The sequence below is a fragment of the Orcinus orca genome, chromosome 8, assembly GCF_937001465.1.
Source record: "Orcinus orca chromosome 8, mOrcOrc1.1, whole genome shotgun sequence".
Taxonomy (NCBI): Eukaryota; Metazoa; Chordata; class Mammalia; order Artiodactyla; family Delphinidae; genus Orcinus; species Orcinus orca.
In genome coordinates, this window is record NC_064566.1 from 2479301 (window position 1) to 2506013 (window position 26713).

At 56.4% G+C, this 26713-nt stretch overlaps 1 protein-coding gene across 4 annotated transcripts in view; it reads right to left on the reverse strand.

Annotated features, from left to right (window-relative positions):
- Nucleotides 1-5197: 5197 nt before the first annotated feature.
- The window catches only part of NADSYN1 (NAD synthetase 1), a 30309-nt gene continuing 8793 nt past the window's right edge, over nt 5198-26713 (reverse strand). For all 4 annotated transcript variants that reach the window (XM_033402509.2, XM_004278057.4, XM_033402510.2 and 1 more), the window contains 17 exons: nt 26237-26326; nt 22023-22074; nt 19106-19194; nt 18819-18936; nt 17936-18067; nt 14891-14965; nt 13913-14037; nt 13433-13481; nt 12869-12971; nt 12277-12445; nt 11267-11402; nt 10487-10593; nt 8754-8885; nt 8306-8375; nt 7871-7999; nt 7074-7250; nt 5198-5912 (listed from right to left, as the gene is read on the reverse strand). In XM_033402509.2, the coding sequence (XP_033258400.1) occupies nt 5862-5912; nt 7074-7250; nt 7871-7999; nt 8306-8375; nt 8754-8885; nt 10487-10593; nt 11267-11402; nt 12277-12445; nt 12869-12971; nt 13433-13481; nt 13913-14037; nt 14891-14965; nt 17936-18067; nt 18819-18936; nt 19106-19194; nt 22023-22074; nt 26237-26326 (1804 nt within the window). In that variant the 3' untranslated portion in view covers nt 5198-5861. The remainder of the gene's footprint in view (nt 5913-7073; nt 7251-7870; nt 8000-8305; nt 8376-8753; nt 8886-10486; nt 10594-11266; nt 11403-12276; nt 12446-12868; nt 12972-13432; nt 13482-13912; nt 14038-14890; nt 14966-17935; nt 18068-18818; nt 18937-19105; nt 19195-22022; nt 22075-26236; nt 26327-26713) is intronic.

Sequence of the window (26713 nt, forward strand, 5' to 3'; positions counted from 1 at the left end):
TCATTCTGCAGAACTTGATGTTTTCAGTTTTTCGTCTTTGGTATTTGCCATTCCAAATGTCCACTCATTTTAACAGTGGTGTAGAATTCCGTAGTATGGGCGCATCTGTAGTTTATCCATCTTTGTTATATATTCTGCTTTACCGTGTTTCACTGTAAGAAACAACCCTGCAATGAAATATGAAGAACGAAGGAGGTGCCCGGGCCTGGGGACATGACACAGGAAGCTTCGTGGGTGTCCGTAAGGTCGCTGGTAAAAATAAAAGATGTGGGGGACTTCCCTGGTGGTCCAGGGGTTAGGACTCTGCACTCTCACTGCCAAGGGCATGCGTTCGATCCCTGGTCGGGGAACTAAGATCCCACAGGCTGTGGCCAAAAATTAAAAAAAAAAAAAAAGATGTGAAATAGGTATTTTTAAAATGCTAAAATGTGACTCAGCCTGGTGGTGGGTATGTGGATGTCCGTTAAAAAAAAAAGCTTTTCTGTACATGTGAACCATTTCATGTCACCAAAGCCTCTGCTTTAGCTCACTCTTGAAGGGGTCACCTAGACCAGCTGGTGGAGGAGAAAGAGATTTGGGTTTTGTTCACAGATAGGTTGATATACTGGTCCAGGCCCCAAATGAGCTGCTGCCACCCCGTGGTCCCACTAAGGAGTACACCTAAAGGACAGTGGGGAGGACGGAACTGCAAGCATGGAGGGAGAAGTGATCTGAAATAAGGAGGTATGTGAGCTCTTGAGCAAACAGTGTGGCTGGTTGCCAGGGCCTTGGAGGGAGCAAGGTTGGGAGACGGTGGGTGGGCCGCTGCAGCAGCCATGGCTCAATAAAGGCTCAGATTAAACTCAGAAAACAGTACAATGGTGTCTACCAGGGGCTGGAGGAATTGGGTGTACATTGTGTAATGGTACAAATTTGCAACTAGAGACTTCCAAATCCGGAAGCTTTTCCTTCACTATTCCTTTCACCTGCATGACACCTTTACGGTCCTGCGGTTCTTCTATTTCACTGGCCTGGGCATCATGACTGCCATCAGCTTCCAGCGCTGTCTGTCCTCCTTCTTCCCTATTTGGTATTGGTGACGTCAGGCAACGTCACCTGTCAGGCAACGTGAGGCAACGTGAGGCAACGTGAGCGCCCTGCTCGGGACTCTGATCTTTCCGGTTAATATACTGAGAGGTCGTGCCTGTGGTCAGTTATTCATCCCAAGGACAAAGCTCTGTCCTGCACGTATGACCGCCACCACCACGTGGGGTTTCCTGCTGTTCTCCATCCTGGGCGTGTCCAGTGAGCTGTTGCTCCCCAGGTCCAGGCGGGCTCCCAGCAGCACTGGCCCTGGTCCTTCTGTTCTCGGCCCCGGGCTTCTTTCTCTTTGGCCTGCGCCTCTGCGTCATCAGATTCCTTGTAGCTGACGTGCAAAACCACACTCTCAGCGACGCCTGCATCAACAGCACGGCTAACGCTGCTCTTTACTTTTTCATTGGGGGACTTCAGAGACAGCGGCTGAGGGAGCCCCTCAAGCTGGTCCTCCACAGAGCCCTGGCGAGGAAACAGAGGATGGTGAGGGTGGGAAGGTGCCCCTGACTGGCAAGGTGGAGAGGGTGGACCTCTGAAGGATGGGGGGCTCCCAGTGGATGCGTGTCCCTGGGGCACAGTCCCTACCATCTCCTATGCCTCGCTGCCAGCGGCAAAGAGCTCCCCAAGTCAGCACCCCCAAACAGTTCCCTTCCCAGCTTCCTCTTTGTGAAAAACGAGGACAAATAGCCACAAGCAGAATTTTTTGTTTGTTTGTTTTTTGCGGTACGCGGGCCTCTCACTGTCGTGGCCTCTCCCGTTGCAGAGCACAGGCTCCGGACGCGCAGGCTCAGCGGCCATGGCTCACGGGCCCAGCCGCTCCGCGGCATGTGGGATCTTCCCGGACCGGGGCACGAACCCGTGTCCCCTGCATCGGCAGGCGGACTCTCAACCACTGCGCCACCAGGGAAGCCCGAGAAGCAGAATTTTTTTGTGTGTGTGTATATGAAACCAATGCACACATCTGAGCCTTTTGAAACCTGTTAAATTATCCTTCAGAAAGTTTGTGAACTCACACTCACCAACCTCAGAAAGTCGATTTTAACCTCTTACTGTTAAAATTCTGCTTATTTTCAGTTTTGGATAACAAACGCTGCTAAACTCCTTTCGGATGTAGACTGGTCCTTGGAAATGATGCACCCTTGTCCTTCGCCCATTTTTCCGGCATGTTCTAGGGTCTGAATACAGTGTTTTATTTTTTTCTTCCTTGACTTTTAATGGATTGACCTCGTGGAATGTACTCTCTCTCTCAAAACTCTCTCCTTCTGTCTTTAGAATTCCAGTGAAATAAAGGTTTGTTGACCAGTGCTGTCCGGGGCGGGCGGGTGGGCAACGTCCAGCCGGTGCGGGTGCGGCTGCGTCAGTGGCTCACGCTGCAGTGACGCTCAGGTCTCCGTGTGGCCCCCAGGCTGCTTTGACTGTTGAGGGAAATGTTTCAGCCGAAGCGTGTACGACCGTCCAACCGAGAGGAAGGTGCTGGGGAGTCTTTGCTCTCAGGAGCGACCCCAGGAGATTCCGAGTTAGCTCTGGGTTTGACATGAGGCTTCACTGCCCTCTCCAGGAGCTGGGGTGGGCGGGCTTGTCTATGTTTGGGTCTCAGAAAAGAGCCAGGACCCCCCACGACGAGCTGGAGCTGCAGACAGGAACCCACAGCCCCTCACCAGCCAAGCTCCGGTGACTACCTTTTAACTGGGGGGACACTACCCTATAGCAGGGGGGACACCTCCTATAGCTGGGGGACACTACCTTATAAATGGGGGACACTACCCTATACCTGGATGACCAGCGGCCGGGGTCCTGGGGTCCCTGAGTGCAGGAGGCTCTCGCAGGACAATGCTCAGGACCCTGCCACTGACCCCATGACTGGCCGTCCTGAGTGTCCACGCTCCCTCCATCTCCCTTCCCTGGAGCAGAAGCCCTCCACCCCACTCTTAGCACACGTGGTGCAGGAGCCGCGGCCTCAGGAGGGTGCGTGTGGCTGGGGAGGGGGGCGGCAGACAGGAGGATGTCTCCTCCCCAGGGTGTCAGCAAGGTGCACGTCCCCCGGGGGGACACCCGTGGGGTGCCGACACCTGCACCGAGGGGCGTGGCCATCACCCTGGGTGACAGCCATCCCAGAAGGTGACAGCACTGTCACCCCTAGGCTGCAGAACCCACAGCCACGTCCTCTTGAGCTCATCCGTGTCACCACCCACGAGGGTCAAATGCTGGGATGAGACCCACAGGTTCAGGGAGGGCTGCCCGCACGGGATGCACCCATCCACTCGCCGGCCGTCCTCAAAACTGTCCTCATCAGCATACCTGGGCCACATCGGCTCGAAGAACAGCTTCTACTGCTGTTCTGTTTGCTTTCCAGATTCTCCCGAAGGTGAAGGACTGAATTCTCCTTGAAGCGTAAACTTTCCCTTTGTTTTAGGAGAAACACCTTCACGGGGGTCTTAGTACGTACGTGCGAGCTGCTGTAACAAAATATTGATGCCACAGACCTGGTGACACATAAGCAAGAGGGCACTGCTCACAGCTCTGGAGGCCGGAAGTCAAGACCAGGTGTGGGCAGGTCGGGGGAGGGGCCTCTTCCACGTCGGGTCAGACACTTCTTGCTGGGTCCTCACGTGGCACAGGGGCCAGGGGCTGCCTGGGGCCTCTATTATAAGGACAGCGATCCCATTCATGGGGCTCCACCCTCAGGCCCCCATGACCTCCCAGAGGCCACACCCCCTGACACCATCACATGGGGGGGTTAGAATTTCCCCTATGAATTTTGGGGGGATGCAAACATTCAGACCATAGCACTGGGATTTGGGTCCACAAGGCCAAGACTCTCTTCTGGAAGGACCCTGGACGGCAAGCAGGATGTGGCTTTGCATCGTGGTTAAAAGGTTGTCTTTATGTCGAGTGACTTTACGTCACAGAAAAGTGGCCCTCGGTGGGGTGAGGGAGAGGGGGTTATTCTGTCCCCGAGCCTGCGGGAGAGTTTCTGGATTCCGGGGGTGGGAGATACAAAGATGGCGGCAGCCTTCGGGGAAAGAGGGCGTGTGCCCTTGTTCCCTTCCCTCGGCCCAAGCCTGGCGTCTTATTAATATGTCCCTGGGTGCTGCTGTCACTGTGGGAAGTCAAGGAAAGGTCTGTGCACGTGCTTTGCAGGCCCAGGGCCTGCAGTAGCATTGCCAGGAAACGTGGGCTTAGACCCAAGGAGCCATCGTCCAGAGCCGGGGCCCGGGCCAGGGCCCGAGGGTGTGTGCAGCGGCCGTTCCTGTTTGGAGAACTCACCATCTATTCTTCCTGACTCTGATAACATCCCGTGGCCCTCTTTGGAGGACCTCGGGGCAGTAGCTAACTGGTTCAGAAATGGGCATATGACCCAACTGAGCTAATCCAGGGCCTGTACTGAAGAAACGGGGAAGGCACATGTGCTGATCTCCTGCTGGATCTGAACTTGGGAGTTGGCAAGACTGCCGTCACAAGAGGAAGCCAGCGCACAGAGACAGGGTCAGGGGAAGAGAGAAACAAGTTCCAACGACATGGCACAAACCCTGGGTCCAGCCAGGCCTGAAGCCGTCACTCCCCCGGACCGCTCAGCACGTCCATCAATAAATTCCTTTCCTTGTTCCCCAGGTTCTTTTCTTGGGTAAGGCTTTTGGTAACACACACGCAGGAAGTCCAAGCTGATGCAGTTTGTAAATACTCCTGGGGATTCTTAGGAATTCCTGGTGTTCCAGCAGCACGGGGGCTGAGCTGTCTTGCTCGGGCCCAAGGCTGGACCTTCCGCAAGGCCCGCAACCAGAGCCCAGCTCTCTCCTCCCGCCCACACTGGCATCGTCCCACTTAACCTGGGTGCTGACCCAGGATGGTGAGACCGAAATGGGAGGAGAAGGCTGGCAAGGATGGCAGGCAGCCGGCCCGCCAGGGGGTTCTTTCCTTAGGGCAGCACATGGGGGGGAGCAGGCAGCCAGCCCCCCAGGGGGGTCTTTCCTTAGGGCAGCACATGGGGGGGCAGGGATGGTGACCGCGCAGACTGCCCCGAGAGCATGTGAAGCCTTCCCTGGTGGCACAGGATGGAGGCGAATCTGCATCCCTGCAGGTTTAGGTCCTCGGAATGACAATGACGGTGACCAGGAAAGAGAAATCTGGGAAATGGGCCAGTTTATAGTGAGAAGAATCATACACAAGGACAGAGGCAGAAAAGGAGAAAGGGCTGCTTTGCAAAACTACAGAGATTGCAAGGGTGGGTGACGGGCGGGGACGGTCGTTCTAGAACCACCCTCCACCCCCAGGGCCTCCTCCATCCCCACCTGGAAAATCCTCCTTCAGCTCAGGTGACACTCAGAGGAGATGCTGCACAAGGGCCAGAGGGGCTGGGGAAATCGCTCGCTTCAAGAAGAGGGTTTATATATAGTAGTCTGGGTGTGTCCATCCCAGTACCTGCTGTACAGCACAGGGAACGCTACTCAGACTCTGTAATGCCCTCCATGGGAAAAGAATCTAAAAGAGAGCGGATATATGTGTACGTATGGCTGATTCACTTTGCCGTACAGCAGAAACTAACAGAACATTGTAAATCAACTATACGCCAATAAAAATTAATTAAAAAAAAAAACAGAAGAGGGTTTAAAATTGCATCCTCTTGTATTTCAGCCTTTTTTAAAGAAACTGGACCGAAAAGATCCCTCTCCCTGAAATATGTCAGACGGGGCTTGTCGACACGCCAGCCACTCCTGCACAGTCACCGGCAAGGCAGACGTAGCACGAGCATCCTCGCGGGAGGGGAGCCCTCTGCGCAGGACCTGGGCTCAGTCCACGCCGTCCAGGTCCTGATGCTGTCTCCTCTCCAGCTGGAGAACCTAGAAGAGAAGATGCAGCGTCCCCACGAGGACCTGAACGGTGAGGCCGTCACGATGCACCGATTCACCCGGAAGAGGGTCGCGGTCACGGGACTGAAAAAGCAGGTCCTCCGACAGCATCTTCAGTGATGAGACGGGGGTGGATCCAGAGTCCGGAAGGATGTGCCTTGGCCCGGGCACGGGGTCGCTGCTGGGCTAGAAGATTCAGGTGAGTTCCGTCTTTACCCACATGTGTTTTTCTCCATTTGAGGGTCTTGGCACACCCTCTGAACCCCAGGCCTGATGTGAGGGAACTCACTCCTGAGTGCGTACTGGTGGAAGCGAGGCCCCACGGCTGACTAATACTCGGCGGGGGGAGAAGGCTGGGCTGTGCACTACGGGGTGTTTGGCGGCATCCCTGGACTCCGCCCACTAGATGCGGCAGCACAGACCCCTCCCCAGGTACGATAACCAAAAATGTCTCCAGACGTTGCCTGACGACCCCTGGATGAGGGCCACGGCCACGGACGTGCAGCGTTGCTTGCGTCCCATCTGTTTGCACATCATCTCCTCATGGTTGCTCCCGCTCCCCACCGGCTAGCTCCGGCCGCTGCGCTAGCTCGTCACTAAAGGGATCCTGCCTATAAGCTTAAATTATACAAAATGGCCCACCTCTGGCCCAACCCTGCCTCCCAGGTCATGAACATGAAGCTAAAATATCTTTGTTTAGCTCACGGGAAACATCCTGACCAGGCCCACCTATGAATGGCTGCAGGGAGGAAGAAAAAAACACATCCCCTCTGGGGCCAGGAAATGTTTGACTCTAGTCCCTCCCCTGTTAGGATAAAAGAAGCCTGAATTCTCGGGCAAGATGGCTCTATTATTAGGTAATTAGGGGAAAAAAGGAAGATGTGAAGCCAGTTGGATACCCTGGTAGTCTAGAAATGACAGTATTGGTACCACACTGACACAGTGTTGTAGCCCTGAGTTTAGCATCCTTAGCACAGCCCAAAATAGCTCATGCTCTGATTGACCTGAAACGTACTGGATCCTCTGCAGAAAGACGGACGCTAAAAAACGCCACCGTATATATTAAAAAGCTTCTCGGTCCTCAACGGAAGTGAGCTGATATTCCCTCCACAGACCTTTAACAGGGAGAAAAAGCCTCTCTGCCTGATTTACCTGAGCTTCTATGCAGCGGAACTGCCAAGGCCAGTGGGCGTTGTACAGAAACGGCCGCAGGTCGAACCTGTTGTCGTCTGGGCTGTAGCTCTCGGCGTGATACGCGGGGGTCAGTGTGGTCATTTTGTGTCTGTTCGTGGAATACTTCGAGAAAAACCGCTTCACTTTGTCGGCCACCTGGGAGGCGAGGGATGCACAGGGCCTGATGCTGGCAAAGCCGGAAAGACCCCAGGCTGGTGCTCCCAGCAGCACTGCCCTGGGCTGTGCGAGCTAACAGCACCCACCCCCTGCAACACGGCTGCGTCTGGACCCCCCGAAGGCAGGAGTGGACCGGTGCCACTGCTCGGGCTGGGGCAGCGGGATGAACTTTGAAGACGCAGGCTCCTGACTCCAGCACCCCGGAAGCTGCATCAGGAGACCCGGTCAGGGGTCCCGGGAAGATGTATCTCACGAGGCTTCCAGGCGGTTCTGCGGGGACCGCTCTGTCTGTGGGCTTCGGCCCTGAGGAGCCTGACAGCTCGCAGAAAAGCAGCGATATTCCGACCTCAGAGTTCGCCCCCTGCCCCCCAAAAAGGAGGAGCTTGCGCGTTACGATGGGATCCAGCCCCACCCAGACAAACTGAGCCAGCGTGGAAGGAAGGCCTGGGCTGCTGGGAGCCTGAAACTGGACCGTAGCTCCTTAGAGAGAGAGACTGTTCTCATCTTAAGGTCACACCGTGGCCACCTGCTCCTGAGTCAACTTCACCCACAAGGTGACCTTACCTGCCGACTCCCTGAGGACACTGCACATGGCTTACCTGTCTGGGGGTGCAGACGTCCTTCCACACGTAGAGGAGTTTGCAGAACATGCTGTAGGGCCCCATCTTGGCGATCTTCCGGAGCCTCCCGTAGACCGACAGCTCCGCGTAGGTCACTCCCATGTCTTCCTGGGGACAAAAGAGATGCGTCTCATGAGTGACAGCAAGTCAGCGCTGGGGGACAGGTTAAAACTTCTGCTGGAGATGGAACCCAGCCCCACCCCCGCCACTCGCCTCATCACCTCCCTCCCGGCTCTAACCTCGAGAGACCTGAACTGAACACTGAAGGCCAGCCATGGATGACGCTGAGCCCTGGGCTCCCAGGCCGGGACCCAGCGATGGAGCATGGCTTGTTGGGGCAGAAAGGAGGCCATGAAGGAACCCAGCAGCAGGGAGGTGGGGGAAGAAGCACAGTGACAAAGCCACCGTCGTTACCTCGTCAGTCTGGGACACCCGTCCGTGGGCCAAGGGCTCCAGCTCGGCAGTGGCCGGTGCTGCCAGGATGCTGCGGCCAAGACACACAGAGGTCAGTCACAACACCTGCGTATTAACTCAACAGATACCATGAAAGCACCAGGCAGTGCTCAGCCCGAGGACGGAGGGATACACAGACCTCCCGGCCTTACGACAGCGGGAGAAGGGTGGTGAGGGGAAGAGGGAAGCAGCGGCTGCCTGATCTGGCCAGAGCCAGGGCAGCACCGATGGGAAGGAAGGGGGTGCCTGGTCTCGGGACCCCAAGCGCGCCTGCAGGGCAGGACTGTTTCCATCAGGAGATGGGAGCTATGGAAGGTGGCTGATGGGGCGAGGGTGGCCCGGGGCTGTGCCGAGACGCATACCCGGTGGCTCAGGGGCCACGGCTGAGGCCTCTTGGGCGCACACGCACCTCTGCAGGGCGGGAAGCTGGAAGCGCTCCATGCAGAGCTGGACGAACGCTCTCAGGTCTGTCTTGCTGATCCCGCCTATGGGGTTGATGTCCGCGCTGGAGCAGTCGTACTTGGTCAGGTAGCCGAGGAGGCTACAGCAGGAGAAAAACGCGCGGTTTCCATGCAGCAGACCCGAGGGGCTGCAGATTCCACGAACCTGGGGGCCTGGCCATCCAGTCCCTGGGCATCCGAAGACTCACTTCTTCCAGGGCCCTGGGGCCAGACCCTGGCAGATTCAAGGGTCTTGGAGAAGCCTGATGTGCTGGGGCAGATTGGGGAAGGGGCAGAGGCTACGGACAGCCAAGGAGGAGGATCCAGCAAGCCGGACGAGACGTCTGGGCCGGGAAGCAGCTTGGGGACTGACCAGCAGCCACCTGCAAGCGGCCCGTCTGGGAGGGAGGGCTGGGGCCAGCAGAGTGCGGAGCTGAGGGATGGAGGTCCTCGGGAGGGAGGGGCAGGACCTCAGGCATGGACGCTGAGTCCACAGAAGCAGGGCTGCCTCCCCACTGCCAGACACCTCCTGCGGTGGGCAGAGTGGCCCCCAAATGCCCACATCCTAATACCCGGAACCTGTATACATACACATACAGGGTGAAAGCAACTCCGCAGATGAGGTGAGGTTGAGGACCCTGAGATGGGTGATTACCCTGGATTATGGGGTGGGCCCTAAATGCAAGCACGAGGGTCCTTAAATGTGGAAGAGAGAACTGGCGGGCGGGGGGCGTCAGTCAGCGGGAGCTGTGGCCACAGGAAAGGCGCACAGATTCTGCACCACGGGCTCTGCAGACAGAGGAAGGGGCCACACGCCAAAGGATGCAGGCGCCCCCAGCAGCTGGAAAAGGCGAGTAACAGCTTCTCTCCCGGAGCCTCCAGAAGGAACCGGCCCTGTGCCATCTTGACTCTGGGCCAGTGAGACCCGTGCTGAACCCCTATCCTACCGAACCCAGAAGGAACTGGCCCCGTGCCTCTCCTGGAGCCCCCAGAAGGAACCGGCCCCGTGCCGCCTTGACTCTGGCCCCGTGAGGCCCGTGCTGAACCCCTATCCTACTGGACTGTAAGATAATTCATTGGCGCCTTGGAGCCACCGACTTTGTGCCCACTTGTCACCTCAACCCCACGACACTCACCCCTTCGATGCGTCCGTCCCTCTCCACCCCGCCACCACCGCTACCATATTCTCACTGGACCACTGGATGACCGCAGCTCTCCACCCGCATCCCAAGCTCCCCCCCCACAAGGCCATTGCTGACCTGTGCTGTGGGTACTGTTTGGCCTTTGTCCCACCTGCACTCACACGGCTGACCTCTGCCCACTTTTCAAGAGAAAGACCAAACACTCAGCCCTCCAGGCTCCCACGAGGGTGCAAAGCCGGGGTGTAAGACCCCCTGGGTCCCAGACAGGGGGGATTAAAACCTGCACCGCCCTAAGCGGGGCTCCTTCGAGCAACCCCGAGGTGGGTGTAACATCACTCCCTGTCCCGTTAAACGGATGGCTGACGGAAGGAACAGGGTCCGGTCCGTGGGCAAGGGCCAGGGTTTACAGGCCAGAAGAGACCATCGTTTTCACCTGACCCCTGTGCCCCTTCCCCCCCTCGGCTGCTCTCAAAGGTGCATCAGGAGCTAAGGGAGACATAGACCCTGCCGGAGTGGCCGCGGGTCGACCAGGGGACTCGTGCAGAGCAGGGCATACACACCTCTCATCCACGTTGGCAGATCCGAGCACGAGAAGCCTGCCTGGGGCGCCCCGGGACCAGAGGCTCAGCTGAGCGAAGAGGTAGGCCATGACCATCCTCACCCGCGCCTGGACCACAGGAGGGGAACGTCATCCGCGCGGGGCGGGGGCGGGGCACGCGCATGCTAACACCGCCTCCCTGCAGCTCGGGGCAGGGGCTCTCCCAGCAACCTCAGGAGCACAGGAAAGTTTAAGTGATGCAGGAGCTTCCAGCGTCCAGAGGGGCCGGGAGCCCGTGGTCCCCTCACCCACACCGTGGGCTCCTGCACTCAGCCACAGAGATGGAAGGACCAAAGCCCGAGGCCGCGGTGAGACAGGGCTGCAAAGCCAGCGGGGCAGACCGTGGTCCCTCCTGTCACTCCCTGCACTGCTCGGCAAGGTCACCCGCACCCACAGAAAGGGGACAGAGAGACAGGACAGACCCAGGCAGCTGTAGCCCAGGCCCCCTCTTTCCCTCCACAGACCACGCAGGGTCCAGCTCCCCTGCAGCCGCTGGAAGGTGGGGCTGCGTCTGAGCCGCCCCCCGAAGATGCAGAAAATGCACGCACTTGCACACACGCCACGTTCCCAAACCCTCACGCCGATGCGCACGCTCTCACGCACACGCACGCACACGCACGCAGACCCCCATCCTGTCGCGAGGCTGCACACTCAGGGTCTCTAAGGCAGGCTGCTGACCCCAGTGCCGGCTGTCCCCCGGGTTCCCTGCGGCCCCCGTTGTGGCCCCATCTGGGAGGCACACCTGTACGTTCTGCAGGGCCAGGTTCTCCCGGCTGCTTCCTCCGTGAGCTGCAAACGCAGGGCTTTTACCCGTCACCAGGCTGAAGATGCCCATGACGGCCTTCACGGCTGGGTCGATGTTGAGACCGATGTGGTGGCTGGGGAGAGAAAGGGAAGGCGTGCAGACGGCAAAACAAAAACACAGAACTTACCATTTTCAAGTGCCCCATTCAGCAGCATCGAGGACACTGACGACGCCACCTCCAGTTCCAGAACTTTCCATCAGCCCAGAAGGAAACCCTGTGCCCACGAGCGGTCTCTCCCCACACCCTCCTCTTCCAGCCCCCGAGGACGCCTGACCCACTGTCTGTCTCTGTGGGTCTGCATGGGCTGGACATTTCAGAGAAATGGAACCACACAGTATCTGTGCTTTGCTGACTGCCTTCTCTCACTCAGGACGGTGCTCTCCAGGCTGATCCATGTCGTAGCCTGTGTCAGCGCTTCGCTCCTTTCTAAGGCTGAATACCACCCCCTCGTAACCACCTCGTGGTCACCTACTCAGCTGTCGATGGACATTTGAGCTGTTCTGCCCATTGTGAATACGCTGCCACGGACCCAAACGTGTAAATATTTGTTCACGTCCCTGCTTTCACTTCCTTTGGGCATCTCCCTGGGAGCAGAAGTGCTGCGCAGGGACAGCTTTTAGCTGAGCTCCGCGTACAGAATGGGCAGCCTCTTATTTTTCCCTTGGAGGCAGAATAAATGGGACGTTCTGAATGGAGCCAAGTCTCCCTGTGTGGCAAGATGCCTTCTCTCCACCTTCCTCAGGCACAGAGGCCTCCAGGTGGAAGAGGGCAGAGGGCGGCTCACGCTCCCGGGAGGGGCAGGGGCCTGCCTGTGCTCCCGGCTGGAGGGGGGTGAGGAGGGAACCCGCTCGCCTCTGGGGTGCTCACTGACCCACAAACGTGGCCTTGCGGGGAGCTGCCCGCCGTCACCGCCACCTGGCCGTGTCCGACGCCACTGACCAGCTACCTTCCGATCTGCTGGGCGAGATCTCTGGCTCTGTTGCACGTCTCCCGGGAGGAGTTCTCGCTGGCCATGTAGCAGGTGGTCAGGATGCGGCCGCAGAGCTCCCGGGGGTCCTGGGGGCTGTAGCTGGTCTGGTTCACAATGGTCCGGACGTCGTCCAGCACTTCCTGACCTGAAAACCACCGGACAGAAGCGCACGTGCCGTGTGCCAGGTGCCTGCACCACTTAATCCCTTCTCCACCGCCCGGGAACCTCGTCAGATCGGCCCTGCGATGCCCGTTTCTCGGCCGCGGACACTGAGGGAATGGCCGATGTCACCGCACAGAGCGACAGGGTGTGAACGTGGGTTTGTTCTTTCCTTGGGGCCACACTGCTGACACACGGCAGCGACGGGCACCTGTGGCTTGATGGACACAGCCACGTAGGCCCTGGAAGGGACTTTAACGGCCTTGCTGTCCCCAGGCCCTGGGACTCGGGCGCGACGCTGTGACCTCTGAAGACGACCTCCACCACGAGGCCCAGGACCTGGGTTTCCCCTCTGCTCCTCCCACAGGCTGACCCCCTGGGACCCGCTCGGGCCCCAGACGTCACCTACTTCCGCGCTTCACAGCCTCGCAGACCTGGTGGCACATGGAGTAGACGAGACAGGCGGTGGCCCCGCTGTCCACCCCGCCGCTCAGGGGCAGGAAGAACCCCGCCTGGAACGGGCCGACCAGACGGGGGTGTGAGCAGGGCCTCTGGGAAGCAATGCGCCCCCAGATGCGCCCCCTGCAAAAATGAGCGCCCACAAAATACTCTCCCTGGGGGAGGGGAAAAGATGCCCTGCACGTTCCAGGATGGACTTTCTAGAAGGCAAAGGGACCTCCACTGTGGAGGGTCTAAGGCTGGGTCTCCACGGTGAATTACAACAGACACGCACGATCACGAAACCGGCAGGAGGCGGGGAGTCTCGTAACTCAGTGTCATCAGACAGGACCCCAAAGACGGAGCCAGAGCTCAGCGGGACCTCTGGGCTCTGTCTGGTGTAGCTGAGGCTCCCGACGGAAGCAGAGCCATGAAATGCTTGCATTAAAAAAAGAGTCACCAGCTTGCCGCAGGATCAGACGCAAACCAACCGGGAGAAGAAGCAGAGGGAGGTGGTGAGACACTGATGCCTTACCTGTTGGCTACGTCTTAAAAAATCCCAGAGCCAGCATGCAGGTCCGAGGCTGGGGAACGATGGGAAGCATTAGGATGGGGAACTGCTGACCTGGTCCACAGCTCACCTGGGGGCAGGTGCCAAGGTGGGCGCTGTGCCCGTGAGAGCCGCCAGCACGACGCCCAGGTCTCTGTTTTAAGCACTTCGCGTGAATGATTTCATTTGAAATCTCAAAACAGCCCCAGGGGGCAGATGCTATCATTGGCCCGGTTGTGAAATGGCACAGGAAGGCAAGAACAGCGTCTCTGTGCCCAAGGGCCCAGGGCAAGGAGTGGCAGGGCTGGGTGTGGGCCAGGGGTTCCAGCTGCAGTGTCAAGGGCAGGCTCTGGAGACCAGGACACGCTGGCCCCGCAGTGCCACCTGGCGGTGCAGCAGGGGATGGGGGGTTCCCCGGGGGACAACAGGACCACCCCCCCCCCGCCAGCTTCCCAAGGGCCCCACCTGATCTCCTCGGCGGGACTGTGGTATTTCCACTCAATGGGCTCAGAGAGCGGCTCCAGCAGGTCCTCGTGGCAGGACAGGGCGAAGTCCACCTTCACGCGGGGGTAGGGGCTCACTCTGCTGGCCTGGGAAGGACAACCCCTCAGCGCTGGTACCCGTACAGGCCCCTGGGATGACTGCAGCCAGTGGGGAACACAGCTCAGAACCCCACTGGGGACCCTTCACGGCCGCCAGGACGGCCAGAACAGAGACGGATGTAGCAAACGCTGGCAGGGATGTGGGGAACCCAGAGCCCTTGCACAGCGCTGGGGGGACGTGAGATGGGCAGTGGCTCAGGACAGTCTGGCAGGGCCTCCTACAGTCAAACAGGGAACCACCACAGGACGCTGCAGTCCAGTCCCAGGTATATAACAAAGGACACGCAAACACGTCCACACAGACACCCGGGCATACGTCCACAGCAGCACAATTCATCACAGACAGAGTGGAAATGGTCCAGACGTGCACCGACAGACGAATGGACAAACAGCACGTGGTCTAGCCATTCAGTGGAATATTATTCTGCCGTAAAAAGGAATAAAGCACTAACACATGCTACAGCATGGACGAGCCACAAAACATTCTTCTCAGCGAAAAAAGTCAGACGCGAAAGGCCACATGTGATATGATTCCATTTCTATGAAACGTCCAGAATTGGCAAATCCAAAGCGACAATGCAGACTGATGGTTGCCGGGGGCCCTGGGGCAGGTGGACGGAGAGTAACAGCTCGTGGGTCCGGGTTTCCTTTGGGTGATGAGAATGTTTTGACGCTGATTGTGGTGATGCTGCTTGACTCCACGAATACACTAAAATCCACTGAATCGTGTGCCGAAATCAGTGAATTGTGGGGTAAGGGAATGACATCTCAATAAAGCTGTTATTAAAAAAAATTCTGGGTCTTTGACGCGCATCCCATGTGTGTGTCTATAAGCACTTACCGCCAGGTTTCGAGATGAAATCTCTGCCCTGTAGCTTCTGACGTCCTCCAAATCCAACGTGGCGGTGAGGACTTCCTGGAGAAGGGAGTTTCAAAGAGAAATCGTGATTTCCTGTTTTGTTTTGTTTTTCACTCACACGTCTAATTTGTTTTCGTAGGTGTGCCAAATGGCACCCGATGAGTTATGCCTTCTAAGGCAGGGACTGGGGGTCCAGGGAGAGGGGACAGCCAGTGGTGCTGCTGACCCAAAGCCCTTTCCTCTTGTCGTTGCCACGGGAACGTCCACGGAATTGCCGGTGATTCGTTAATCACGGCACGGGACACAATCCTGTCAATAAATGTCTGCTGGGGTTTCTGAGAAAGCTTCTTAAAAAGACACACGAGGAGCAAGGGCCCCTCTTCTGCCTTTGAACGGGGCTGCATGAAGATGCGTGGCTGGAGCTCCTGCAGCCATCCTGTGACCAAGAGGCAACTGAAAATGAAGCCCACACAGAGGAAGGCCCAGATGGAGAGTGACGGAGGGGTGGAGCCAGAGCCCCGGCAGTCATCACGTTGGGGTCCTGGCCTGGACGTGCTGCCTGTGTTCTAGGAGATGATGCTTCATTCCTTCGAACCCAGATGAGATGGGGGTTCTGCCACTTGCAACAAATTACAGAAAAGGGAAAAGTTTTAACTCATAGACGTTACTCCTTCCCTTATGAAGAAAAAAAACACTAATCAAATTATATTATGAGGACATTGTCTCATACACACAGGTGCAGGACAGCAAGAACTGCTTCTGGGCACCACTGGGGGACACAGGGTGGCTGGGCCCCCGCTCCTGCCGCTGGGCTGTGGACAGCTACCTGTGTCAACAGTGGGCCTAACCCAAGCTGGAAGCACCCGTGAAGAGACAGAGAGTAAAGAGCTGCCGCGTCCTTTGGTTCTCCTGTCATTTCCCAAGTGACGGGTCACTGAAGCCGCCGGGCTGCCTTGACAAAGCCACAGAAAGTGAGGAGACGCCGGAGGAGTGAACCCTTCCTGAGAAGAAGGCTCCAGTCCACCTTCCCCAGAACTAGGTTAGCCTTGCACAAAGGCTCGATCGAGGCTGTGAGAAGCATGTGCCCTCGAGAAGGTCAGCTGACCACGGAGGAGGTGGCAGGACAGAAGGGCACTGCCCTGGCCGCAGGGCAGTGATGCCCCCTCTGTCCCCAACACTCAGGCAAAATCAGAGAGTTCTGGCTCGAAAGCCCCCTCCAGGGGGCGGGAGACAACGGTCCCCAGGTTTCTGTCTGGCGAAGAATCACCCGTGTGCTTGCTGAAATGGGGGCTCCTTGGGGGGCCTGGATGGGGTCCAGAACGTGTAGTGACCTGCACGCCTGCTCATCCTGCAGCACGTGACCCCCCCCAACCCCCCTGCCAGTGAACCCTGCCACCAGGTGCCTGAGGCTCTGACGTCTGGCTGAGTGCTTTGGCCAAACCGACGTGCACTGAAGCATTTTTGCAGCAGATGAACACCTAGCCGTCTGCATGGACTTCATCTTCCCCTCCAACGCCCTTCCGCCTTTAACATGGTTAATACTGAACAATAGGACGCCTTTGGGGACGCAGCCACTTGGAAAGCAAACTCTGAGGGACCACGATCAGGACGACTTTTGCAGGGAGACGGAGTGTTCCCACTGCCGGGGCCCAGACTGCCAAACCTTGGGCTTCCCTCTGGGCAAGAAAACACCATGGGATTCTTTTCAAAGTTCCTTTCCTCGGCCCATTTTGAAACCGAAGTTTGGTTTCATAACCACTTCCTTGCCAACAACCCCAAGGAGACTGCGGAAGGCATGAAACATCACCTCATCTGCGTGGATGCCAAGGAGATGAAGCGACAGAAGTTACAACAGAGGGCCCTGGAGACTTTCTTATTCCGTGACACCGCTTGCCTTTTGCTCCGGCAGAGCAATCCCCGGAGACTTCTTTTTTTTTTTTTTTGCTACCACCTGCCTCTGTGAGTGAGCGTTTCCAACATTTGTTTCCAAAAAAAACCCAAGTTGGATCCAAAGACAAGATGTGCGATGCCATATGAGACCTGTACTGACCGTCTGAGCCCAGTAACAGTGACCCTTCCCGGCAGCACTGAAAGTTACGCTGTGTTGTGTTTGCGGAATTGGAATCCATTCCCATTTTTTGGGCAGTAAAAGCCATTTTCCTTCTTGGGTGCTTAAAAAAAAAAAAAAAAGAAAACCAACAGGGAGAGCCACACGATTCTCTACAAGCACCTTTTCATCTCGTCTTACTCTCTCTGTAAAGGAAACTAATGTCCAATCACATGGGAAAGCTCTGTACTCACGTTAATGTGTTTTCAGAAGCAGAGGGTGTGCAGTTTTCATATTTGTGGCTCCAGTGAGGTTACGACAACGTTGGGGGGACGTGCCCCCCCACGCCCCCAGCTGGTCATCAGTCCAGTGAGACCAGGGCGCCCCCCAGAATGAGGAGGGTGGGGGTCTCCAATGCTGCTTCCAGAACCCGCAGGGCAGGGCCCACAGGAAACGTGTGCTGCCTTGATTTCTGGGGAAAACCCCCTAATGGCCCACCTGCAAGCCCCCTCCTGGATCCGCCCCCACGGACGGGCTCCGCTCTCATCACGGGGACCAGGCGCGGTGCCTGCTCATTCCTGAGGACTGGCTCCAGTTCCCCGCCAGCCCCGGCTGTGGGATTCTTCAAACAAGCCCATCACATCCTCCCGGGAACCGGGGGTCACCCCTCTTGTCACTACAAAGCCCGCTCCTGCAGCTCCTGGCCTCTCCCTCAGCTCCAAGGGCAGCCTCGGGGGGACCCTGCAGGGCACGTGGGGCTGATAAACTGCCGGGGATCCCATCCGTCCAGCGTGCTGTGCGGGCGGTCCCCGTAACCTCAGGGTGAGAATCCCTCCCGAACCAAGGAGGTGAAGAGGAAGCAATCAAAACCAGCAGGACCCACCATGGGGCCACATCAGACCCCCCGTCATGGGGGAGAACAGAGAACACGGCCCCTGAACCAGAGACCCTCCCGCCATCCCACGCGGGCTGGTTCGTACCACGTCGTCCAGAGAGAACTGGGATCCCTGGGCAAAGATGCTGCCGTTCATGGCTATCAGGGCACAGCCGTCGTAGTACAGCCGGTCCCCGTCACAGCCCTTCTGATTGGCCAGCAAGTAAATCCCGCCGTTCTGGAAAATGCAGGGGACGGCAACGGTCAACTGTGGTCCGTCACCTTCACCCTCCTCCGGCCCAAACACACGAAGCTTCAGACGCCCCTGCGACTGTGTCATAATTAGCCCCCCCACCCCAGCAAGAAAATGTGCGCCTCCAGGGAACGTCCGCAGCTATGGTGCTCTCGGCCTTCCAAGGTACCAGGCATCACACGAATCATTCATTCTCGCCTCCCAACTACCCTTCAAGGCAGGCGCTGTCACCTCCACCAGACAGGAGGAGAGATGCAGCTTCAGAGAAGACAACCCCCCCAGGTCACGAAGCCGAGACTCTGTCCCAGGGAAGAGCAAACACGGCCCCTGGTGTCAGGCTGCCAGCAAGAGGGGCAAACTCGTGGGCGTTCCCCGTGCCTTGCTGTGGTGCCAACGGGCATCCTGGTTCCCGGTCACCATGACACTTGTCCTGAGACCAGTATGATGGTCAAGAGCCCAGGAACCGGATGGCTGGGGTGTGAGCCCAGGGGCCACTTGACCGCCATGTACCGAGTGTCCTGCTCCAAAGAGCAGAGGTGTCAACAGCACCTGGCCCGTAGGGCAGTTTTGAGGGTTAAATGAGGTCAGGCAAGTGGGGCCCGGGAAGGGGCGTCACGCACACCGATCGGCTGCGGCTGTAACCAGAAGCACCGGGCATCCTCACGCTCAGGCCCCGCCCAGCGCTGGGGTCACAAGCGTGAGGCAGACACGCTCCAGCATCCCCGCCGCCACCTACCTTGGTGGTGGCCATGGTCACCAGGTCCACCCTGGCGTGGGCTTTGCGCAGCACGTGGTGGCTGCCTGAGGCATTGGTGAAGATCTCCACGCCGTCCAGGCCCATGTCCACGTGTGGGCTGTGGGCAGGGGAGGGCAAAGAGACCGGTGTCCCCAACCCACCCTCCCAGCCCCGCAGCTCCCAGGGCATCTCCCCAGCCCCAGGCCATGACACCAGGAAGGCTGCAAACCTCCAATCCTCCGGGGCCCAGCGAGGATGGGATCTATGGCGCAGAGGGCAAGGCTGACCTGTGGGGTGTCCAGAGTTCCTCGCAGACCTCACTCCCGATGCACGTGTCCCGGGTGGAGAGGACAGCATCCCCAAAGGGCACGGTTTCCTGGGTCGGGAGACCAGAGCGCTTGAGACCCCTTGGCCATCCCGTCTGGGCCAGGCACTGAACCAGGACGCCAGATGTCACGCATGAGACTTGCATGAAGGCCACGATTTTGTTTCAAGTACTAATGAATCCCTCCTCGACCCGGAGCGTTCCCAGCCCAGGGGCCAGCAGGCAGCTCCTCCGCTGACCCAAGGGCCTCAGTCACACCTGGAAGCCGAGCTGAGCTGCCACGAGCTTGAGTGTGGCTGCAGCGAACCGTGACTCGGTTCCTGAAGCTTCCACGGGCCCAGACGGCCAGCGGCAGCCGCGTCGGCTGGGTGCTCTTCTGACATCATCTGTGCTCCTGGGGGTCCCATCCCCATGTCAGAAACGAACGGACTGAGCTCTTACAAAGTTCACGCCAGCCGACGGGTCATCCAGCCCCTGAACGGCAGGGCTGGGGCAGGACGCAGGGTCCCTGTGTCTCTAGGAGCTACGTTCGTGTCCCCCGAGGGGTGGGAGCTTCCAGGGCAGGGACGGAGCTGCCCCTGAGGCCGCCGCACCGGTCTGAGCAGTCACCGAGATGAGCAAGTGCTGACAGGATCACCCGGGCGTGGGGCCCACCTTGGCCTCCTCTCTCGGGGACCAAGTTTCAGCTGCGCTGCCATTTCACTGAGCCAAAAAGTCATCCTGGTGGGCCTGGACCGCATCCCAGCACTCGGTTGGGTCCCCTGACGTGTGTGTTAGTGAGTCCAACCCCCTTTATCACCAAGGGCAAGAACTGAGGGGCAGGCCTGGCATTTTCTGTTCTGACGCTTCTTGCCACGGACACAGCCCTCAGCCAGGACCCCGAGCTGGCCGTCCCGGGACCCCTGCACACCCTGCAACGGGTGCCTCGCATTCCTTATCACAGGGTTAGGGCTGGGATCCTGACCCCACCTTCCTGTGACAAGACCAGGGCTCGGGCAACAGGGTGATAACAAAGCACGCGGGGGGGCTCTCGGTGACGGGCCCCCGACCTGAATCATCCAGGTTACGGCAGTTACGGGGCTGGTTTGCCCTGTGTCTTGAAAACTCCCCTGAACTTTAATCCACTTGCACCCAGGGCCAATTTCTGCAACTTGCTCTCAACCAGGGACACCAAGCAGCGTCCTTCCACCTGCAGGCGGCCCCCACGCTGGTTTAGGGTGGTCACCTGGCATGTTTTCTAGGATATCAAAGGGTCCTAGAAGAATGAAATGGAGGATTTCTCGCAGCAGGGGGACTGCTGCTGAAATGTTTGTTTCACACACACACACACACACACACACACACTCACTGTGTCTGGATCACGATGCACTTAAATTGTTCCCATTGCTGCAATTCACGGTCAGAAAAGTTTCCAGGTCACATGGGAGGCGACCAGACCTGGCTGAGAGCCCCTGTCCCCAACCTCAGCTGTGCCCAGCCCTGACTGCCTCGCGGGGGGCACCAACCCAAGCTGGCCCCCCGGACGTCCTCTCTTAGGGATCAGAACCGGTGCCAGTGACTTAATCTGGCTCCTGAGCAGCGGTGATCTTGGCCCAAGGGCCAGGGAAGTGAGAGGCAGGCGGAGACCCCTGGCATAAAGAGGAAAAGGGTCTGGGGGCTGGTGGGATCGGGGAGAAGGGCACTCCTGCCCCACCCCCCAGATCCATCCCCGAGGTCCAGATGCGTCCCTGCTGACCTGCTCCACTGCGCAGGTTCAGTGTGTCCCCATGAGCCACCTTGAGCGCAACAGTGAGGGGTGCAGAGAATTGGGTGTCATGGGCTAAACCGTGTCCCCGAAATTCATGTGCGGAAGCCCTAAGCCCCAGCACCTCAGATGTGGCTGTGTTTAGAGATGGGGATCTTTAAAGAGGTGATTAAGGTAAAATGAGGTCACTAGGGTGGGGCCCTAATCCAATGTGACTGGTGTCCTTATGAGAAGAGGAGAAAAGCACACAGACACACACAGAAGGACGACCCCGTGAGGACACAGGGAGGAGACGGCCGTCTACACGCCAGGGAGAGAGGCCTCAGGAGGACCCAGCCCTGCCCACACCTGGATCTCAGATTCCAGCCTCCAGGACTGGAGACAGTGAATGTCTGTTGTTTAAGCCACCCAGGCTGTGGTGCTTGGTTATGGTGGCCTAAACAAACTGATACACTTGGCAACCAGAATGGAAACTCAAGCAGGAGCCAGAGAAATCAGGGCCCCCCCGAAACACCCGCTCTGTGCCCCTGGCTCTCAACGCCCCGCAGGAAGTGGACAGCACCGGGTCCCAGCTGTCCCACCGCAGCAGCTTCCAGGACGAAGGGGATGGTTGAGGTCCCCAGATAAGGCTGCAAAGTCAAAGCTCTTCAGGCCTGGCCAGCCAGGTGCAAAAGATAAGACAGGACAAGACAGATTTCTGATGCTGAGTTTTCACAGAATGAACAGGCAGCCAAGGAAAGTCCTTCATGAGTTTTATAACTAGAAACCCTCCAAACCCGGCTTCTTGAGCAGTCCCTAAGCCCGAGCCCCAGCCCAGCAGGGAACAGCTGGCCGGCCGAGGTGGGGCAGGAACCCCTTCCCCCAGGCTCCCCTGAGCCCTCTACCCCATTGAGTGAACCAGAGGAGAGGAGAAGGCAGGGACAGGACAGGCATGATACAGGGGAAAGGAGACGCCCACCGTCCCCCCACCTCTGCTCCCGGGACCCTCCCCACTTGTTACAGACATCACCCCTTTGTTTGTGCTCCTTACACGGGCCATGGGGATGCCCGTTACTTTGACCCGACGGGTCTTGCCCCCACGGCCCAACCCAGAGCGACGTCTGACCGAGAACGGGTTTTCTTCTCCAAGACTCACCTGCTTTGTCAGGTCCTGTATCATCCGGGGGAGAAAATATTCCTCTGTTTGCCTGGAAAGGAAACCACCACAGATGTGAGAAGGACCATCCGGGAAATACGCAGAACGGCACCCAGACGCAGAGCAAAACGAGAGCTCGGAACGGATGAGCTGGCAAAGGAACCATCAATTTAAGGCAAAAAGGCAAGTATAAGCCTGCGCGATGAGGCTCCCAGGCCACGTGACAGCGAGACGCTGGGTGCTCTGCTACCATCGGCCTGGCTTCCCCACCCTTTTGTAACTGACCAGGACGCCATGGGGGCCTTCCTGGGACAGGCCTTCCCCCATAGCCTCTGCGTTAGCTCCTCTCTGAAGTACCTAGATAACAGTAGTTGATGCCCATTTCCTGAGTTGTTTTACAGATGTGAACACCCCCCACCACCACCGCCAAGTGGAAGAACTACTCAGTGACCATGAACACGTAGCCCCAGGTCTCCTGGAGCCTAAGGACTGCTCATATTAACCCCGTGACACCACCCTGCTGCCTCACCGTCAGCCAATCAGAGAACTGTGCACGAACTGATCGCGTACCCTGCAACACCCTCCTCTCCTGGCCTTTAAAAACGCTCTGTCAGAACCCTTCGGGGAGCTTGAAACTTCTCAGGGCCTGGGCCACCTCGTCTCCTTGCGCGGCCCTGCAGAAAACCTTTCTCTGCTCCGAACTCTGACATTTCAGTTTGCTTGGCCTCGCTATGCCTCGGGCACACACTTGTGTTAACACGTTCACGCGCGGCATCGGAGAGGCATGTCACGGCGATTATCTGAAAAGAAGTCGTATTTCCCCACGGAGACATCCAGGTGGAATTCCTGTTCAAGGGTCCTGAATCAAAATGATCACACCGCATGAACCCAACATACGGTGACAAACGGATATCATCACTGAAGTAATAAAATAACGTCCCAGATTGTATGAGCTGGACACAGAGTTTAATACACAACTTCAGTACAAGCCATCCCACGGTCTACACGAAAAGGTAGAATTCGAACAATAGATGGTTTCCAAATCTGACCTCAGATAGGCTGTTACCAGATGCACCATTAAGACATTTAATTAACTAGATTTCTTTTTGCTTTCTTGGAATTCACAAGAACCTTCTGGGAGATTTTTGTGGCTTTTACTTAAGTAAATTTTAAAAGCAGAGAAATGGAGAGGACAGTGCTGTTTCTCCCTCACTAATGAAGGGAAAAGAAACTGTAGACGTCCTCTGACCCCCGAGCTGCCTTGGCATCCCATAATGAGCTCACCATCGGTAGGCTCGGTGATGGCGGTGCCGCTGCGTCACAATTTGTTTTAGAGGGAAGAGCCGCCCCAAGGTTTCTCCCTTCACCCTCGCCTCTCCCCTCAATTTGCACGAAGATCCATTCAGAACCAGATGCAGGCAAGCCCACCAGGGAACGACGCTGGTTCCCCTTTGCTCCTCCCCACGCTCTGCTCCAAAGCCAGCCTACACCTAGCGGATGGCTCATGAGGTCCGCACAGTTCATTAAAGAACCAGAGTACCGACAATAAACCCTCCGGATCGGCAGTGAGTCATTCCGAGCTGGCTTCACGCTGGCCCGACCCATCTTTCCAGCTGCCTCCACACCTGAGCCCCTCCTGCTCTGCACAGCTCCTCTGATGGGCTGTTCTTCTTCCTCAGCGAACATCCCCTGGAGAAACCCTAGCAGCATATTTCTGCCGAGAAACCACTCCTGGCCATGCTAATTTCAAGTCTTTTCTGGCCCTCTGGGAGCTACAAGAGCCCCCTCGACACCCCCGCCCCCCAACACCCCCGTCTTGCTGGGCTCAGATTTGGGGCATCCACCTAAGAATCTAATGAAAGTGAACCTAGATTCTTAAGTTCTCTGCAGTCAAGAACTGGGCCTTTTTTCTGTTTTCCTACAAAAGCCTGAAATAGCATCTTGAAGCTGTGACGGACTCATTACTAAAGCAGGGACACAGTGACAGAACCATTTTATTGTCACCATTTTGGCACAACTCCCGAAGGGTAAAAACTCTGTTTTGTTTTTTAACTGTACCAGAATGAAAGCTTCTGGTTCCAGCTCAGTATCCACTGCCACCCTTCCTACAGGCACCATTAAATGAGTGATGGTCTGAAAGGATTCAACATTTCAACATTAGAAATGGAGGGAAAAAAAGTGAACTAGAGATCTACACTGGCATAGAGTTAGAGACAACAGAAGCCAATGCAAGATAGCAAAGAAAATCAGACAATAGAAGATAAAAAGTGAGCTCAAAACTAAGAAAATAATTTGAAAAATTAAGACATTTGAAGATATGAAAACATACTAGGTGCATCAAAGAACAGAACAGAGAGGGAACCCTTGGGTACTGCTGGTGGGAATGTAAATTGGTGCAGCCACTGTGGAAAACAGTATGGACGTTCCTCAAAAAACTAAAAATAGAGCTACCACATGATCCAGCAATCCCAATCCTGGGCATATATCAGAAGAAAACAAAGACATAATTTGAAAAGTTAAATGCACCCCAATGTTCATAGCAACACATTTACAATAGCCAAGACATGGAAGCAACCTGTGTCCATCAACAGATGAATGGATAAAGAACATGTGATACATAGACACAATGGAATACTACTCAGCCATGAAAAAGAATGAAATGTTGCCATTTGCGACATTGTGTATGGACTTGGAGGGCATTATGCTTCGTGAAATAAGTCACACAGAGAAAGATAAACACTGTATGATATCACTTATATGTGGGATCTAAAAGATAAAACTACTGAATATAACAAAAAAGAAACAGACTCACAGATATAGAGAACAAACTAGTGGTTACCAGTGGGAAGAGGGAAGCTTGTTTCAGAAGCTGATCACAGGAATCTCTCTTTGGATGAAAATCAGAGGCCCCATGACCTGCAACCAGGGATTATACATACTAAAAAAGTCATCATTTCGGGCTTCCCCGGTGGCGCAGTGGTTGAGAGTCCGCCTGCCGATGCAGGGGACGCGGGTTCGTGCCCCGGTCCGGGAAGATCCCACATGCCGTGGAGCGGCTGGGCCCGTGAGCCATGGCCGCTGAGCCTGCGCGTCCGGAGCCTGTGCTCCGCAACGGGAGAGGCCACAGCAGTGAGAGGCCCGCGTACCGCAAAAAAAAAAAAAAAAATTTAGGGAAGAGAGGGAAATCCTGAATAGATACTAGCAAACGGAAACAAAGTTTAACATTCCACATCCATTTGGAGCTTATAAAGACATGCAAAGACTTACCATGTTCATCTCAACATATGCTAAGAAGAAATTTGATAAATTCAACAACCATTCTCAATTAATTTTAAATCCCCAAAGTAAAAATAACTAAGGATGGATATAAATCTGAAACCAAATCAGAAACAGGAAGAGCTTTCCAAGTCAAGTTGGGAAAAAGACAAAAATGCCTGTTATCAAAGACGTTTGTTCTAGAAATGATCTAGAATATTGTTCTAGAAACGCTGGCCAAGAAAAGTAGTTTCAAAAATGAACTGAGGGATGTAAATATTAGAAAGAAGTAAAATTAGTTTTCTATTATATAATTTCTACCTGAAAAAAAAACAAACTAAGAAAATCAATAGAATAACTACTAGACCCAATAAGAGAATGTAGTAAGGTGGCCAATTACAAAAGCAACACACAAAATCTCAAGTTTTCCTACATAAAATTCCATTTGTAATAGCAGCAACAATAAATAGACAGGAATAACTATAAGAAGAATATAGGGCAGGGGTTCTCAACTGGGGATGATTCTGTCCTCAGGGGACACTTGGCCATGTCTGAAGACATTTTAAATTGTCACAAATGGACGTGTCTATCAGGTGGTGGCCAGGGATGCCGCTATACACCTTTCCATGCCTAGGACAGACCCCCACGACAAGAAGGATCCAGCCTAAAGCGATGGGGCTGGAGCTGGGAAACCGTGATATACAGGATCAGATGTATAATGACGGAGGATGGGTGACTGATGACTGAGAGTCTCATGTGGTCTCTGATAAGTGGGCTATAAATTGATCAGCTGTGTCAAAGCAGCTATAGCTAAGCGACAGGTACTGCGGGGCAGGGACTCTGCCCGGAATCCTTGTCTATCTCCCCCACGACCTGCACAAGCTACGCGCAGGAAGACGCTTCACAAGCGCTCAAGGAGCAGTCACAGACCTGGCTCCCGGCATCGGGCAGCGACTCACCGGCTCCGGGACCACGGGGTGAACCAGCGCAGCTCTCGGTAGTTGCCCTCGTTGGCCAAGGCCATTTTGGGTCTGATGAGCAGGATCTTCCTACAGGCAGGGGGACAAGGCCACGCCTGAGATGAACACGACCCGACGAGAAGCAGCTGCCGGTCCGTCCACCCCGACAGTCGACGGGCACAGGGCAGCTAAGACCCGGCAGGGGGGCACTTGCGAGCAGCTGATGTCCCGGGTCTGCGAGGGGACATGACAAGGCCTCTCTTCCTGGACTGACCTCCCAGCAATGGGGCCATGTGTCCCCACACCCAACCCCGTGGCCTCTCTCTTTCTGATACCTGAAGGTGTCCGTGGTGATGGAGACCAGGAGCAGTGCCACTCGAGTCACCTGCCTGGTACCCCAGCCCCCACTAAGGTAGTGACAGAAGAAGCCTCCCTGCACAGGGCCCCCAGGGCCCGTGCCCCAGGGCACTGGCACGA